Below are 17,934 nucleotides of genomic sequence, written 5' to 3'. Positions count from 1 at the left end.
ATTGTAAACATGATTGATCCTCTGATTTTTAAATATTTCAAACTTCAAATAAGCACATATTGTATTTCCAAGTTTGAAATATTGCTGCAGTGTTGACGACGTTGTACTTGAGGTATTGATCATATGAGCAATTTTCCATATTATTTAATCCAAAAAAGCAGTAGATAAAACATGACCTCATAGTAGAGATTAAAAAACTCATGCAACATAGTATGAGAGGCCACTAATACGCATGTGCAAACTCGTTGCTACTACTAGACTTCCAACAGATGAGACAAGAACATGTATAATGTATGTTGGGAGAAAACAGTTTGATGTGCCATTGTTAGTAAGCATGCAGTCCTCATTATTAAGAACTGATGCTAGATCCAGCCATTTTATGGATTCAACCTGAACGTACGCTTATTGTGTCCGAAATGGGATGAACCCTGAGATGTCCTTAGGCTGAGAGGAGGTGTGGGGGTGTGTGTTGGGTGGGGGTTGTGCCAACCAGCTGGTTGTTTGCAGCTGGGTTCTGGCCTTCTTGTATGTTTGTTGCTCCTCTTCTATAAAAGTTTTTAGACGGAAGGCTCGAAATAAGTCCAGCTTTGAATTAACGAAATCATCAACCGGCTAGGAGTTACACCAAGAGTTACAACCCGTACACGCGTCAAACGCACACCGAAACCCGGCCACAACAAAGGACAACACAGAAAAAAGTCAAGCCGTAGCGCCAGCTCCGTGAAGAGGGAGCCTTGTCTTCTTTTGCACCGGAGCCATCACGACTGTGTCCACACCAACAAACCTCCATTGCACCGTGCCTGCAACCCAAGGGGAAACTCATCGACGGGCCGACCACCTAGTAGAGCTTGAGGAACCAAAGGAGAGGGGTATTGCGGTGACGCCTCCAAGAAGGTGAATGGTGCAAGAATGCGTCATCATCGTCGGCGGAAACAGAGGTCCTGCAAAGTTTTCACCCAGACCCAAGAGCCACCACCCCTAGAGCTCGGGCTAGGTTCAGACAAAAAACACAACATCTTCCCCTGGCGTTGGGATAGGCACACCGGTAAGGGCTATGACCAGACGTCGACCTAGCAAAGCCCCCCAAGGCGCTAGGGAGGACATCAGCTACCGCATCAAACCGTGTAAAAGCAGCCAGATAGACGTTGCGTGAGGGCTGCAACACCATTGAGAGGTCGCAGGTGATCCACAAGAAACTACCGGAGAGGTATGCACGAAGCGAGGCCCACAAGGAGAGCGGGTTGAGGCGGAGGAACGAAATCCATCATTTCGAACGGGAGGGACAACAATGGGACGCCTTCAACAAGGGAGCAACACCAGCAGGTGACGCCGTCACCGGCACAGGCCAACACCATGTGCGACTTTCGCCGAGAGCCAACCTGATCAAAAAATTGGACGTCGACGCGAGGACGCGGAGCAGACAAAGCAGAAATCACTACACCACCACCAACCCAAGTCGCACTAGACCTAGCCCAGACTAGATTCATCCGCAGGTTGAGCGCAAGACTACTGCACTAGCGCGACCAAACAGGTTGGCAGGAAGAAGCAGAATGCAGCACACCAACAGCTGCAGTGCAGTACTGAGCGTGCTACCATCGTCGGCGAGCACGGGCCGACTCTGGAAGCCATTCCTAGGTAGTCAGCACAGACGTCAACCAATACGACGCCATACTGTCGAAAGCCCACAAGATTCCGACATATCTGAGTGAGCGGAAGGCCGCCGGCCACCGCGCAGGGCCAAACCCACCGCTCAGAGCCGCACGTCCAGGCCGGACGGCACAGATGCCACGAAGGGAACGGGCAGAGGTGTGGGGGCGGTGGCCCCTCCAGGCCCAGATCTGGTGGTCCTCACGACCGCACTCGAAGCACCGGCGGGCTGCGGTGACAGCAGCCTCCACCACCACGCCCAACCCACACACAGCCAGCCACGGTGGGGGCCGCGACGGCCGGGGCCAGAGCGGGAGCCTTCCGTCGACACAGATCGAAACCGCCCCGACGGAATCCGACCGACGCGCGGGAGGGAGGAAGGACCGCCGCCACCGACGGCAGCGAGGGAAGGGAGGAGGGGAGGGGCGACGGCAGGTGTGGGCGGGGGTGCCCCGGTCGCCCTCGGGGAGGGGCGACGGGAGCGGGTTCTCTTTTTTTTAGCTACTAGGACTCGATCTTCTTCTATAAAAGTAAGGCATGGCACCGGCATGCTCTCGAAATAAAAATAACTTTTGAACTGGTAACTATTGTTTTGATAAATCCACCACCAAACCCAAGAGCTAGCACTGGTGCGGTGCGCATGCCTCTGAAATCCCGCTGTAGAATCTGGTGGCCAGTTAGACGTTGTTGTTTTAAACCCATTGTCGTTGAGTTGCATGCATGCCGCCTTGTTCCCCGAGAACCTCACGTGTTTCGTCCCCCCTCCGTAGCAACCGGAGAAAAGCAGCTGAATTGTTTTTTTGCAGCGATTGATAACTGCCCCCCGTTGCGACTTGCGACCTGCAGTCGATCTGCAGCTACATTTTTATATCCGTACCCATCGTATTGGTTTGTTTATCTGCAAGAATCCCTAGCTAGCGCGACGTTCGCCCGCCCGGAAAAGAAAATGGGCAGCGGCGCCCTCCTCCTCCAGCAGCGGGAGCAGCCATGGTTCCTCGTGCTGGCCATCCTCGGCGCCGTCTACGTCGCCGCGGCCGCCTTCCGGGTCATGGCCCACATCGCCCTCCTGCTGCGGCGTCCCACCAATCTCCGCCGCCGCTACGGCGCCTGGGCCGTGGTCACCGGCCCGACGTCCGGCATCGGCCGCTCCGTCGCCCTGGAGCTCGCCCGTCTCGGCCTCAACCTTGTCCTCGTCGGCCGCGACCCCGCCAAGCTCCACGACATCTCCGAGACCATCTCCGCCACCCACGACGGCGTCCGGACCAAGACCGTCGTGCTCGACCTCGCCCTCGTCACCACCCCTGAGGGCGACGCCGGCCTGGCGCGGCTCCGGGAGGCGGTGTCCGGGCTGGACGTGGGCGTGCTGGTGAACAACGCCGGCGTGGCCAAGCCGTGCGCGGTGTACCTGCACGAGGTCGACGTGGAGGCGTGGGTGCGGATGGTGCGTGTGAACCTGTGGTCGCTCACGGAGGTGACCGCCGCGGTGTTGCCGGGGATGGTGGAGCGGGGCAGGGGCGCCGTCGTCAACATCGGCTCCGGCTCCACCGAGGCCATCCCGTCGTTCCCGCTCTACACCGTCTACGCCGCATCCAAACGGTACTTTTTAGTATATCTCGTGTAGGTTTGCTTTTGACGATAGCTGTTCTTGTCGCCGAACCAATTAATCAGGCCATGTGGGTTGGACTAAATTGCAGGTACGTTGCTCAGTTCTCCAGGAGCCTCTACGTCGAGTACAGGAGCAAAGGGATCGACGTGCAATGTCAGGTAAATGTGCAATCGTGCCTGCCGACCGCAATTTTAATTAACTTACTTAACGCCCGGTTAGGTTAGGTGATGTTATTTAATCTTAGTTGTCAACACTCGCTTTCAACTACTCCCTCCGTTGCAACTCTACTTACAGCGACAGGTGTTTTATATCATCGTTGTTTCCTTTGTGGGCATAATAAGTACTCCCTCCGTCCATAAAAGATGTCCAAAATTTATTCAAATTTAAATGTATATATGCACTAAAGAGTGTTTAAATACATTCAAATTTAGATAAACTTTTGAAATCTATTTATGGTCAGAGGTAGTACTTTTCTCTTCACAAGAAGAGAGAAAATAGTTAGAGACTCTTTGATTAAAAAACATAAAAATAGGAAAAATTTCTTTGGTGGTACTATTCATCCATTTGATTCAAATGAATGAACAGAGAAATAATGTAGGAATTTTACTTTGATTAAGATTTCAAAAGGAAAACATAGGCATTCTACAGTCCACTCAATCCATTTTTTTACATTTGTATGCACAAAAAACGAGAAGAAGGTCACAAATTACATGATAATAACCTAATCTATCTTTAGCTTTATTTGAGCCATGATTTGATTGTGATTTTAAGGATTTCTGTCTTTTTCCTATTTCTACGAATCAAACACCCACTTTCGTAAATTTCAATGCTTTTACCTATGTGATTGAGCGCTCATTCTTACCCTATTCTGTATTTTTTTCTATTCCTACATTTTTAAAATCCTGGGAATTAAAAAAGGCGCTTAAAGTAGAAGCCATTCTAGTGCATGCAGATCTGAGATCCCATCCGACTACAAGTTCACCAATTCATCGGTGCACACGTATGTCAGTGGTAATAAGATATGTTGAGTCCAAAGATTCCAGATCATGGGCTGCGTTGATCCATAAAACGTCAAAACCAGGAGGCGATGATCACCAGGCGCCAGGGGCATCTCTTCCGACGGTCCTGCTCTAGTGACAAGTGAGACATGTTCACGGGAAAGTCGGAGGTCCTGGGTGTTGAGTTTGTGTTCAGCATGATATTTTCTTCTGTTTCTCCCTGGTTTTCTCTCAGACTCAAACTACAGTAGTACTTTGACATAATGCGGCGAAGCGGAGCTTAGCTTTTGCTTCAAAAAGCTATACATGCACATGCATAATGCATAGGAATTATATACCTTCTCCGACTCTGTAATGTGCAGGCCCCTCTGTTCGTGGAGACTAAGATGACCTCAGTCGTGGCGAGATCCGGCAAGCGGCGAGGCCTCATGTCGAGGCTGATGGTGCCGACGTCGGACGCGTACGCCAGCGCGGCGGCGCGCTGGATTGGGCATGGCCCGGTATGCATGCCCAACCTGGGGCATCGTCTGCAGTGGTGCCTCTGCAGCTTCGTGCCAGACCGGCTCCTCGACGCGCTGCGCCTCCGCGAGAACCTCCGGCAGCGGGCTCTCTTCCAGCGGCTCAGGTCCGCCAGGATCAACGGCGGCCTGCCGGCCCGCAAACAAGGCTAGCTGCTTGCACGCAAGCGACGCGTTCGTGGTTTGCTGGTGTCATGCTCTTGATTATCTTGAAGAAATGTATGATACGTATTTAGTATCAGCTGTGTGATGTGTATCTCTGAACGCAATCTGCGTGATAGGCATCTACCATATGTATGATCTCTGTACATCTCAGCCGGCCGGAATCAAGTTGTAATCCCCAAGTTGGATTAGGAGATATCTAATAAAATTTGGAAAATGATTGTGGATTATAAGTATATCTTTCTCCTAATATCTTTAATGCTAAACCTGTACACTGCTCCCCTTTTTGGAAAGGGGTTATGTGGGCTGCTGCTTCATCAGCTAAGGTTGGGTACAGGTGAAATGTTGGTAATGGTAAAAAAAATCTGTTTTGGGAAGATACATGGATTGGTCACTGTTCACTTGCTATTCTTTTTTGGGATTTATATGTTATAGTTAATGAACAGCAATGTACAATTGCTGATGCATGGACGGTTCTAATCTAAAGTTTATCTTTAGAAGAACGGTATCCCAGGTCCTATATGATAGGTGTGGTTGGATTTGGTTGCCTTGGTGCAAACTGTTTCTTTTTCCGATTGTGATGATTGTCCGATTTGGATGTTCCATCCCTCTGGTTCTTACTCGGTTCGATCTTTCTATGGTATTGTTAACAATGGTGGTGTGGTTCCGATCCATACCCCAGCGGTTTGAAAACTTCATATTCCTCCACGGATTCATATCTTCTTGTGGCTGCTTGCAAACGACAAACTTTTGACACGAGATAATCTTGGAAAACGTAGACATGTGGATGATTCCACCTGCTTGTTTTGCAATGAGCTGGAATCATCTTCACATTTGTTCTTCGAGTGTGTAGTAGCTAGATACTTGTGGGAAATTATTTCTGACATATTTAGCAAAAAAAATGGGATAGTTTTGAATCTATTGCTAGATGGTGGATAAGTGAAGATAATAATTCTGTCTTAAATATCTTTTCCTCGGTTGTACTGGACCTTATGGTATACTTGTAATTCTATGTGTTTCCAGGGACTAAGTTGGCCAGGTGTCAAAGAGCTGCTAAGAAAAAATGTTGTGTTGATGAGAAGATGGCGCCTGTTGTGTTTGGACAAACACTCGTCCCTTCTGGATGCAAACCTGATGCGATTGGATCATCATCGTGGATAGATCTTGCGGATAGCTTGGATATGGAATGTCTGCTTTTGGGGATGTCTGGCAAAGACCATGCAAGCCTCGGCCACCGCGAGAGACGTTTCATGTTGATGCTAGGAGATAGCCTGTGAGAAGTTAGTGTTATTGGTGTTTGTCTTTTGGTACCCATGTAATGCTCATGTGGCTATCTCCAGTTGGTGCCTCCCAGTTTTCTTTTTGTTTGTTTGTAAGACTTTGCCTTAACTGTTGAGTTCACAGCTCGCTGGATTCTTGTGACATTTGGTTGCATTTAAATGGAACCTGGGGATTTCACCCCCTTTTATCTAAAAAAATGCCTCCTATTTGCATGTATTTCCACTGTCTTACGAAGGTTGTGTGAGATTTGTGAAAATTTGAATGTGTCTAGACAACATCTCCGTTTTCACAAATCCCGCACAACTCTCAAACAACCTTATTTACTATATCTAAACAAATCTTCATTTGGGTATGAAAATGAAGTGTTATACATCCAATTTTTCACAAATCTCAGATAACCTTCATGGGACAGAGGGAATACCTGCAACGGTCAATCATCCCCATTTTCCTTGGATCCCAAATTTTTCCTTGGTGCGCCCCACAACATGGGCGTACAAAAAAACACCCCGATTTTTATGTTTTCTACATAGGCCACACGATAAGTCGATTTCTCTTGAGACTACTTTGAATGCACCTAGCATTTGAAGATGTCCTTGCAAAGTTTATTTAGAAATCTTTTTGACATTTCAAAATGCATTTCGTATAGGACCATATGCACCCAAAAGCTAAAACACCACTCCCCTGAGCCTCAGCAGGAATTTAATTGGCTTCCAGACCCTACAATTCCTCCTTAAGCGAGGGCATGCTACAAAAAACGAGGTGTACTACTGCGTTAAGGTCTAGCTTGCCAATATTGTATTGAGCTTAAGGGATCCAAATCCACTAGTCTTCATAAAAATAGCCGCTATCTGGTTGCCTCCCATATCAAAGTCATCCACTCTCCCTTCTAGGGTAGGAAGCCTCGAAGGAGGGAGAGCGACGTTAGGAGAAATAGGATATTTATGATGGCGGGAATTTGTTCCCAGAGGCTGGTCATGGAGATAAATATGGCTTTGTTATACCGGGCAATGACGGGTTAAATCTAAACTATTGTATTAGTCCAAGATAAATATGCTTGTTGAGTTCTTGGGTGTTGGCTTTCAGTTGGGAACTGTGGTTAACAAGGTGGTTTCGGCATCAGGTCTGGATTCATTGGTGGTCGTAGGGCTACTTGTTCTGATAGAGGTCAACCTCATTATTTCAATGGCGACTACCATAATCGTCGCTGGTATGACTCTCGCGGGGGTGGTCGTGATGCGACTTACGGTTGTATATCTTATACTAGAGGTAGTCGAAGATAGGGTGTCAAGAGAAAAAAGAATCCTTCCAAGGTGGTGCCCTTCAATTAACCTCCAGCTTGGGCACAAGCTAATGGAGCGACAATACATTTTCTAATCAATTAAGGTATGCATGCCAACACACAACAACCAAATGGATAACTTCACAGTCAACATTTCATCTACCAGCAACAACATATGCTTTTGTTACTACATGCAATCTTGATGACATTCTCCATGGCAAGTACTTTGGTGATGGGAGATGGAAACTCAACAAATAGATGTTTTTTTATTGTGGATTGAGAAAGTAAGCAAGGTTTTGTCTTTGTGACTAAAAGCAAGCTCTCCAATAAAGTGTTGAACTTCGGCGAGATTGACACTTCCGTGAATTGTGGCGAATGGGGCTTAGACATATGAGTGAGAAGGGCATGCATGCGTTTGCTCACACAGAGTTCCGCCGTGAGTTGAGAGTTTCTCTTGTAGGTGAGATTTCATAGAAAGTCTAATCAGAGAAGAAAAATACCGAACAAAAATAGTTGAAGGTTTTTGGGTGTAAAGCATTTGTGAACACCCCAAAAGATGAAAGAGTGAAGTTTCATAGCAAGACGAGACAGTGCATTCCTTTTAAGCGATGAATTTGGCTACAGATTATCGCATCCAGTGAAGAATACTATGAGAAGACAAGATGTTGTGTTTATTGAAGATGAAATACAGAAAATATTCTTAAACCAGGAGGTCGAATACTATGATTTTGACCCTCCCTCGTTCATGATGTGCATAGGATTATGTATAAGTTATTTTTGTTGTTGGCATCCAACATGTTTTTGTCTCTTCCTACAAAAACAAAATTGTGTTTGTCCTGCCGTTGTCGCCTTTTCCCTTCTTTATGTACATGTACTCATGCGAACTGGATCTAGTTGCCTACTCTGCTCCACAACTTCTACTGTGATGCTCTCAGAATAGAGGGAGGACTCCGGCAAGAATCTAGATAGCCCTATATCAACATTTATGACCTAGATCTCTGCTACATTGTTTCTTTACTATTTCTGTAAGGGTGTTTATGTGGGCGTGGCTCCACAACTTCTTGTGTGATGCCCTGAGAATAGAGGGAGGACTTGGGCAAGAATCTAGAGAGCCCTTTATCAACATGCACCACCTAGGTCTCTGTTACATTGTTTCTTTACTTTTTGTGTAAGGGTGTTTATGTGGGCGGGATCTAGCTTCCTACACCGCTCCACAACTTCTTTTGTGATGCCCTGAGAATAGAGGAAGGACTCCGGCAAGAATCCATAGAGCCCCATGCCAACACGACCTAGGTCTCGGTTACACCGTTTCTTTACATTTTGTGTAAGGATGTTTACGTGGGCGGGATTTAGCTGCCTACGCTGCTCGAGAATGCCTTCCGCGATGAACGCGAGAAGAGAGGAGGACTCTGCCTAAAATTCATATCTGTATGAAATGTGCATGACCTACGCCTCGGTTACATCTCGTACGTTATAATTTTTTTTGACTTAATTTAGGAATGCAGACCGCAAAGAGGGACCAATGTATCTTATAATTGATGATTAATAAATAGGGGTGGAGAAATTAATTCCAACCGTCCAATCCATCATTTGTAATAACTATCTTCTTGCAAGGCCATTTCTTCTCAACTTGAATAGGGCTAGGCAAATTTAGAGCGGAACCAAGTGGCGGAGCATGGCCCAAACAAAGGATGGGCCAACAAGGAGAGGCTGGGTTGTAAGTATGTTATTTCTGCTAATGAGTCAGATTTATACCAACTCCTAATAGAAAACTGGCAGGGAAGGGTGGGCCACGGCTAAGTATGGTCCACATTTATCGAATTTGGTTCATGCTCCGTTCAGTCCTGCCAAATGTTGGTAAGAATTGGCTTGTCAATATTTTGCCTAAGGAATCCTCCACCGTCCACCCTCACTTGACCAATTATTTGGTAAGAATCTGTGAGAGATGAACCAAGACACATTGGTAAGCAAAATTTTGGAAGCAAACCAAACGTAGAGCAAACTATACTGGGCTACCAATTTTTTTTTGGCAGGGCTAGCTTGGGCAATGAATCAAACGTACCCGCCGCCACTGATGGTGATGTGACACGTGACGTTAAAATAGTTTGAGAAAAAAGAAAAGTTGCCATCCCACCATGGGTAGATGGATCTAGCTATTTCCCCCTCGCGTGCAGACGAGATTTCTCACGTTCCCGCAATAAGATTTTTCTTTCTTATTTGACAAATCATACTAGGTTCAAGCAACAATTTATTTACCTGAAATCTTATGGGCGGGTGTGTGCCAGACGGATGTCCTGGGCACATACACTAGGCGACAGGAGGTTGCGGTCCGGCTGGTAGGCTAGCTCATGTCAGCTTTCGTTTTTTAAAAAACTCTAACTTTTGAACCGTGCGGTGAAATTATAATTCGTTTTCACTTCTAAAATCCCCACGACGAGAGCTTCGAAACTAGACCACATTTACATATGTTTCGACGAATTTTTTTTCAAGCAACTTTGATACGCAATGAAGCAATTTTATTATGCAGCAAAACAACTTTAGTGTGCGACATAGCAACTTTGGTGTGCAACGAACATATACACTTTTTGGTACACGAAGGCACAACTTTTGTGCCCGAAAATAATTTTGGTGTCCATTGAAGAAATTTCAATGCGTGACGAAGCAAATTAAGTGCCCTGCACAACAACGTTGGTGCCTGGCGACACAATTCTCGAACCGAGCAACTTTGGTGCCTGACCGAGCAAATTTAGTTTCCTGTAGAGCAACTTTGGTACTCGACAGAGCAAATTTGATTTGTGATGGCCCAACTTTGGGGTCTAGCGAAGCAACTTTAGTACCCACCGAATAAATTTTGATGGATGGCTGAGCAACTTTGGCGTCTAGCGATGCAACTTTCGTTGTGAATGTAGATTTACGTTGTGCAGTAAAGTTGCTTCGCCCCACACTAAAGTTGCATAATCTTGCATTATAATTGCTTTGTCGCATGTAAAAGTTGCTTTAAAAAAACTACATCAAAATACATAGAAATGAGATCTAGTTTTGAAGAGCTCGTCGCAAGAAATTCAAAAGTGAAAGCGGATCCTAATTTCGACATCCGGTGTAAAAGTTATATGATTTTAAGCATTTGAAAAGAAAAATTAATGTGCATGATGTCATTGTAGTGCATGTGCTACAATCACTGAATGTCTAGCTATAAATGGTATGTGTTCACACTGACAAAGGTAGCATGTTCCTTTTTTAGTCGTCCGCTCAGATGCACTAATAGGCATGCGGCCGCCCGCTAGACTAATCCATTTATTTATTTATATTGGCCATAAAATGGAAATATCCTTACAACATACACGCGCATATATATATAGGCCACGTTCGCACACACGCTTGGAGAATATCAGATATGCAAATGCACAAATAGGAGAACACACAGACATGCATGCATGGGTTATCAGTTGCGTGGCGTGATACGTGCGGAAAGAGGCTTCTTCATGGTCTTGAAGAAGGCGTCCATCTCTGTGAAGTCGACGGCGTCCGTGGGCGCCGCCCACTCAAACTCACGCACGAGCGCAGCCAAGAAACACTTGACAACCACCATGGTCAGACCCACGCCCGGGCAGAACCTATGCCCCGCGCCGAACGGCATCATCCTCATCTCCTTGGGCCCCGGCAGAGGGCCGATGCCGTGTGCCTCGCCGCCGGCAAGGAACCTCTCCGGGCGGAATTCGTCGGGGTCCGTCCACGTCTTTCTGTCCCTTCCCATGTCCCCCAGGAGGAACTGCACGATCAGGTCGCTGTTCCCCGGCACGGCTGCTGAACCCACGCTCATCCCGGCGGCGTCGGTCTGGACGTGGCGGAAGGCTAACGGCACCGGCGGGTGCATGCGTAGGCTCTCGAGAACCACGGCGTGCAAGTAGGGCATGCCACGGATCAGCTGGCTCCTGTCGGGGGAGACAGTGGCCGCCTCGGCGTCGACCTCACGACGGAGCTCTTTCTGGATGTCTGGTAGAGCTACGAGGTTAGCGAGAGTCCATTCGAGGCATACGACCAGCGACCCCGTGCCGGCGCCGAGGAACTCCAGTACGAGGTTCACCATCTCGTCCTCCGTGAGAGCGCGCCGGCCACTGTCCTTGCCCTCGGCCACTTCGGGGCCGGGGACGGGGAGTTGGATGAGTGAGTCCAAGTATGGACGACGTCCGCCGTCGTCGCACGGCTGCCGCCGCCGTGCCGCGATGAGAGGGAGCAACAGCTCGCTCATCCGGCCGTGGATGGCCAGGAGTTGGCGCTGCTGCCTCCACTGCGCGAGCTTGGCTAGCGGGGAGGAGACAGGCACGGGCTTGATCTCTCCGATGCCGAGCTGGAAGTCGTGCACCAGACACTGCATGGCGCTTATCAGAGCCTCAAGGCGACGGCGGCCGTGGCTCGCGGTGAAGTCCGCGACGAGCGCGGCGGACGCGGTCGAGGCGTGCGGTGAGTCCGCGACAAGCGCGGCGGACGAGACCGTGGTGCGCTGACGCTGTGCGCGGCAAGCGCAGCGGCCGGAGAGCTGCGGCGACCATGGAGGCGCAGTCTCGCGTTGAGGCGCGCGGTAGCGTCAGACGGAGTCGGAGGCTCGGCTCCATGGCGGATGTGATGTGCGCCCAAGTCTCACGGATGAGCAGGTGGCTCCCGTACGAGAAGATCGGATCGTATGCGTATGTGCGCGGGACGATCGTGAAGAAGATGGCGTATGTGCGCCGGAACATGGTGGCGTTCGTTGCTGGAAGAGAAGCTGCGGCATGTGTCGCCGGAGACAAGGAAGATGGAGGTGACCGGCGTAAGCGCACCAGGTCGGGTCAGTAGGGCAGGCTCACGGCCATGCATGTGTGTGTGCCGGTGGCTCGTGAGTATGTGCTCGCGTTCGTGTCCACTGGTAAGGTCGGAGCTGGGCGGAAGGCAGGGATGGCCAAGTCGCAGCATGTTGGAGATGGCAGGCCGTAGGGGCGGCCGGTGGCGATGACTGCGACGGCAGCTGCAGCAACTCCGGCAATGGCAAGTCAAGATTAGGGGGGAAAATGTTAGCACTAATCTTGTTTGTTAGCTTGCTACATGTATGTGTGCATGCGTTAGTTACATTCTGTGAGTACTTAGCGAGAGGATCGGAGGACTTAGTCCAGCAGCCGGCCGGCCGCAGCGATCGCGCGTGTGCGAGCTGGAGCATGCTGGTCATGGGTGCGTGAGTGCGTGTGTGCGCATCGTGTGCGCGGGCGTGGCGTCGTGTGTGCGAGCCAGAGCGCCTTTATAACCCACTCCTCTGTAATCTCCAAAAACAATCAGTTTGAGCTGAAGAGCTGTACGTGCAGCTTGGCGCCGGAAATACTCTTGTCTCTGTGTACTTCTTCTTCCACCTCCGTCTGGTCGAGAGAGAGGGCACCGGCGTTCGTCGCCGGAGGGCTGGTTCGGCGTGTGTCGCCGGGGCCAGCCCCAACAATTGGTATCAGAGCCTCGTCGATCCGAGGACATGGCGCGCGATCAAGTCCATGACGAGCACGGCGAACGCGGAGGCCGCGGCGGACCTGCGTGGTGGCGCAGAGGCTGCGGTGGCGCGGGCGTGGCTCGGCGGAGAAGAAGATCGGCGTGCGGGGGAGGTGTCCGCGTCACCGCACTGGAGACGGCCGTGTCGTTGGAGCGAGGCGTCAAGACCGCGGCGAGGGCACGCAGGGCCGGCCGTGCCGATCGCGTTGGTGCGCGAGGTGGACACGAGCTGGGGCGTGCTGGAGCGCGGCGACGATCGCCGAGGAAGAAGACGATGGCTGCATCAAGCGTCGTGGAGGTCGTAGGAGTGGCCATGGCGCGGACGTCGACGACAAGCCTGATCTGTGCAAGGTCATGGCTTGGGGGGGAATATGTTAGCATCAAGCCATGTGCAGCGTGGTGGCGACCGTGGCGTCAGTGCGCCAGGTCGGAGTCCATGTCGCGGCGTGGCGTGTGCGTGCGTGTGTGCGTGCGTTCTGTTAGTGTGTGCGTGTGCAAGAGCGAGTCAGGAGGAAGACCAGGTCGAGGCACGGCGAGCTGCCCGCGTGGATAGCGTTGGAGCGCGTCCTGGGCGCGAGGCGGAACGTGCGGATCGTGGCGAGGTGGGCGCGTGGACTGCGTCAGTGCGCGTCTAGTGCGCGGCCGTGGCTTCATTAGGGCGAGCTAGAGCGGCCATAAAAGCCCACCCTCTGTACTCCATTGCAGCACCTGAGTAGTCGAGATGTAGACATTGCAAAGACAAGAAAGATTGGGGCGTCAGTGCGCCCGTGGCGGCGTTCGTGCGCCGGCCACCGAAATTTGTGTGTCTTGTGTCCATCTTCCTCCTTCTTCCTTGTTCGAGCGAGTGAGTTGAGAGAGGGTGCAGCCTCGGGCTGCACCAACAGCGCTCACCTGGCGCTCGTCGACGCCGCCGCCGAAGCACAGGCGCGCGATGACCCGGAACACGGCGACGTAGAGGTAGTTTCGGACGACCACCGTTCCCTTGGCGCCGGCCGACAGGGCGGCCACGAGGTCCTGAATGGCTTCCCGTTGCAGCGGCGCGAGGTGACCTAGCCCGAGGCGCGACGGGTGGAGCGTCTCGGCTGTCATGTTGCAGCGGAGAGCACGCCAGTGCGGGCCGTAGGGCACGGAGCTTACGTTCTCGCTGCGTTCGGCACCACGTGCGTTGGCCAGGGCCACGAAGAAGGGCAGGACCGGGCGGTTCGCGAAGGCGTCCGCGTCCTCCACGAGTACACCATGGGCGACGGCAGGGTCGCCGATCTTCTCCACGACGAACGGAGCTATTGCTCCGGCATGCCGGCTAGTGGAGCTGCTACGCCGGATCATGACGGCCCATAATCCCAAGAGAAGAAGGGCAGTGAGCACTAGAAGCTCCATTGATTATCACTAAGGTTCAGGCGTCTGTGTGTATGTACGCTACGTGAACACTTCTTTATATAGACGCCGCGCACGTGTCTCTTGCTCACCTAAACGTCCATACTGATGAACACCAACAGAGATAAACTAGCTTTCTAAAAAATCTTGTACTTATAATGTTGGATATAACAAAGGCATCACCACTCGCACCTAACAAAGTGTCATTATTTCATCACAGTCATGCGCCACTTTCAAGATCCTCTACGATCACATTATTTCGTCGTAGAGAGGTGTCACTTTAAAAGGCATGCCCCAAAGGAATCTTTATGTCACACAACAATTTGTTTATGCATAAAATACTGCTTACGTAGGTATGATGATAAACATACCAATGCCATGTTAAATTGTTTGGGGACCAAAAAAAAAATAGATACCAGTGTCAATTTTCCTTGTTGTTTCCGTTAAAAGATATAAGTGTTTTTTTAACAACCGATATAAGTGTCTCTCGATGTCATACATGCTCGATGAAGTTATGAATTATAATTGTTGACAAACATCATGTTATACTTTCTCATTCAGTAAGTGATAGTCATTTTTTCGATGAGGGGAATACACTTTCTAAGTATGTGCATCTCAATCCCTCGAATATGATTAACTATTTGATCATAGAATACATATGATTAACTCTTTGATCATATAATACACCCTAGCTCTCAATCACCGAGAGTTTATTAACTCTAGATTGATCTATGTCATTCAGGATGATCTATCTCTCTTAATTTTTTTCTGCCTTTTTTCACGTGTAACTAGAAAGCTCAGTAGCAAGCTCAAAGAAAAAAACTACAAGACCAATTACAGTTTAACATGAAATAATCACATAAAAAAGATCGCATATCAAATTCAAAATCATGCACATGTATGCAGTTACACATCCAAGTGCAATTGCACAAATATCCGTTGAATACAAACAACCGCAATCCTAGTTACGAGTTAACATTCAAATATCAAATTAAAAAGATATTACATATAAAGTTCAAAATATATATGCAATTGTATATCCATATGCAATTGCACATATATCTGTAATCGCACATTTATGTGCCACTGCAAAAAGTTCATTGGTGCAATTGCACATTGATGTGAAATTACATACTATTTCTTGTTGCATACTAATATGCAATTGCACATGTTAATATTCAGATGTGGTCACACGATGGTTCCATCTCAGATTTTCGTAAAGAAATGCGGTGATGAAAGTCTCTACAGATAGTTTTTAAAAATAAGAACCCAAATCCAAAAGAAGGAGGACAAGGATCATGAGGAGATCCATTGATCATCACTAAGATTCGGGCCTTTGTGTGCATTGTGCGTTGCGTGCGGCCTTAGCTCAACCAACGTTACTATTTTTTCGATAAGGGAGCATCGCCCCAGCCTCTGTATCAATAGATGCGCATGGCTTGCTTTATTAACCAAAAGTACGAGTTCAACACAATTCAACCATTACAATCAAGGAAAAGGTAAAGTTGATACAAGTATCAACCATAAGAAGACACGTCCTATAGAAAAGCTATCCATTTGCTAGTCTATTAAGATGCCGCCACCCAGAAGTCTGGAAAAAAAAGTTCTGAGCAACCACTAGCATCCGGTTGCATCCAGTAACCATATCCTCCCGCAACTCCAGTGGAAGAAGGAAAGCCCATTGTTGAATCCAATGAGTAGCACCCCGGATAACCTGCAAAAAAATTAGTTCCGGAATGTTTGTTAAATATAATATCATTGCGGCTTGTCCATATTGACCAACAAAGCGCAGAAACGCCAATACGAATCTTTTGCTTATCAGTCTTTGTTACTCCATTAAGCCATTTACCAAACATATTAGTAATATTAGCTGGTGGAGGAATGTTATAAGAGAGGTATATCATATGCCAAATTATTTTTGCAAATGGACGACCAATGAACAAATGGTTAGTGTCTCTGCAGAATCACAAAAACAATATTTTTGACACTCATTTCACTTCCGTTTAGCTAAATTATCCTTAGTAAGAATCACAAAAACCAACGTTACTAGTACTCGCTTAGTATACGGCGCACGTGTCTTTCCCATCTAAACGTCCATACAAATGAAGAACGAGAAAGATGGATAACATACTTCAGTATATCGGGTCCCCATGATCTTCCTAAGGGCCCGCTTGTTTTGCAGTTGTTTAGCCAAAAACGGAGGGGAAAGTTATGGACCTAAGCAGCACACGCTAACCCCCCCCCCCCCCCCTGCTTTGCTCTGTATTACTTGGAGCTGGCCGGTATTTAATACTCCATTCCAAATGGGGCCTAAACGATTATGCGTGATATAATAATGTTATCACCACTCTTACCTAACAAATCTCATTATTTTATAACAGTCACATCCACTATATGGTGTTCATGTGCCACTTTTAGGATTCTTTACGATCACATATGTAGTACGCCTCGGTATGAGAATCAATAGTTTTTTTTTTGCACTTGCACATTGATGTAAAATTACATACTCCTCCGATCCATATTACTTGTCAGTAAAATGAATGTATCTAAAACTACAATATGTCTAGATACATCTATATTTGTGTCAATTAATATGAATCGGAGGGGGTACTATTTTTCGTTGCATACTAATATGCAATTGCACATTTAATATTCAGATGTGGTTATGCAATGGTTTCACCTCCGATTTTTTTAAAAAATGAAAGCGGTAGGGAGAGCCTCTAAACCCATTTTTTTCAATAATAAGAACCCAAATCCAAGAGAAGAAGGGCAAGGAGTGTGCGATGCATGCACCTCTTTTTATAGACACGACCTAGCTAGCTAGTGCAACCAACGTCACTAGTACTCGCTTAGTAAACGTGTGTTGGAGCGCACATGTCTTGCTCATCTAAACATCCATACAAATGAAGATTGAGAAACATGGGTAACATATTTCAGTATATCCGGTTCTCATGTCTTCCTAAATGATTATGTGTGATATAACAATGACATCACCACTTACACCTAACAAATCTCATTATTTTATACTCATTCTGTCCGTTTTTAATTGACGCAACATAGGTACATAAGTAGGCTACTCCCTCTGCACCCCCCGTTAATTTTATCCGACCGGAGGGAGTAATAATCACAACCACTATGTGGTGTTCATGTGCCACTTTTAAGATTCTCTACAATAACATATGGGGTATACGCCTCGGTATGAGAATCAATTGGTATGTCACTTTAAAAAGCATCGACTGCAAAAATATCTTTATGTCCCACAACAATTTATTTATGCATAAAAGACTACTTACGTAGGTATGATGATAAACACACCGATGCCGTGTTATATTGTTTGAGGATCAACAATAGATGGGTGTAACTAATTCTTAGTTGAAGTTGACAGACATCAGATCTCACGAGTTGCAACTCATCATTAGCACGAATCACGAAGCAAGTATAACGATCCGTACGCATTTTTCTGGTTGCTACCGGACTTGTAACTGATTAAATTCAGTCAGTACAAATGGCTTTGTTCAGGGCAATAAGCAGCCCAATATATTGGATCTTAATGAACAGCCCATG

The 17,934-nt window shown here is 48.0% G+C and overlaps 2 protein-coding genes across 2 annotated transcripts; one reads left to right on the top strand and one right to left on the bottom strand.

Moving 5' to 3' along the window:
- Positions 1 to 2,593: 2,593 nt before the first annotated feature.
- Positions 2,594 to 5,012, top strand: LOC124647904 (very-long-chain 3-oxoacyl-CoA reductase 1-like). Its single transcript, XM_047187757.1, has 3 exons — positions 2,594 to 3,243; positions 3,342 to 3,411; positions 4,614 to 5,012. Exons 1-3 carry the CDS (start codon positions 2,594 to 2,596, stop codon positions 4,920 to 4,922), a joined length of 1,029 nt encoding a protein of 342 aa, XP_047043713.1. The 3' UTR covers positions 4,923 to 5,012.
- A 5,891-nt stretch (positions 5,013 to 10,903) lies between these two features.
- LOC124676191 (cytochrome P450 89A2-like) lies at positions 10,904 to 14,368 on the bottom strand. The gene is made up of 2 exons (XM_047212266.1): positions 13,888 to 14,368; positions 10,904 to 11,881 (listed from the first exon to the last, which is right to left on the bottom strand). Exons 1-2 carry the CDS (start codon positions 14,320 to 14,322, stop codon positions 10,934 to 10,936), a joined length of 1,383 nt encoding a protein of 460 aa, XP_047068222.1. The 5' UTR covers positions 14,323 to 14,368; the 3' UTR covers positions 10,904 to 10,933.
- Positions 14,369 to 17,934: the final 3,566 nt, after the last annotated feature.

Source organism: Lolium rigidum, chromosome 1, assembly GCF_022539505.1.
Source record: "Lolium rigidum isolate FL_2022 chromosome 1, APGP_CSIRO_Lrig_0.1, whole genome shotgun sequence".
Classification (NCBI taxonomy): Eukaryota; Viridiplantae; Streptophyta; class Magnoliopsida; order Poales; family Poaceae; genus Lolium; species Lolium rigidum.
The sequence above is the reverse complement of the archived record's forward strand: the minus strand, read 5'-3'. Positions and strand labels throughout refer to the sequence as shown.

Coding starts and splice junctions, on each gene's coding strand:
- LOC124647904 (XM_047187757.1), top strand. CDS start 2,594: ATGGGCAGCGGCGCCCTCCTCCTCCAGCAGCGGGAGCAGCCATGGTTC. Junction 3,244..3,341: donor GTCTACGCCGCATCCAAACG/GTACTTTTTAGT, acceptor ACTAAATTGCAG/GTACGTTGCTCAGTTCTCCA. Junction 3,412..4,613: donor GGATCGACGTGCAATGTCAG/GTAAATGTGCAA, acceptor TGTAATGTGCAG/GCCCCTCTGTTCGTGGAGAC.
- LOC124676191 (XM_047212266.1), bottom strand. CDS start 14,322: ATGATCCGGCGTAGCAGCTCCACTAGCCGGCATGCCGGAGCAATAGCT. Junction 11,882..13,887: donor GCGGCGTCGACGAGCGCCAG/GTGAGCGCTGTT, acceptor CGTCGCCTTGAG/GCTCTGATAAGCGCCATGCA.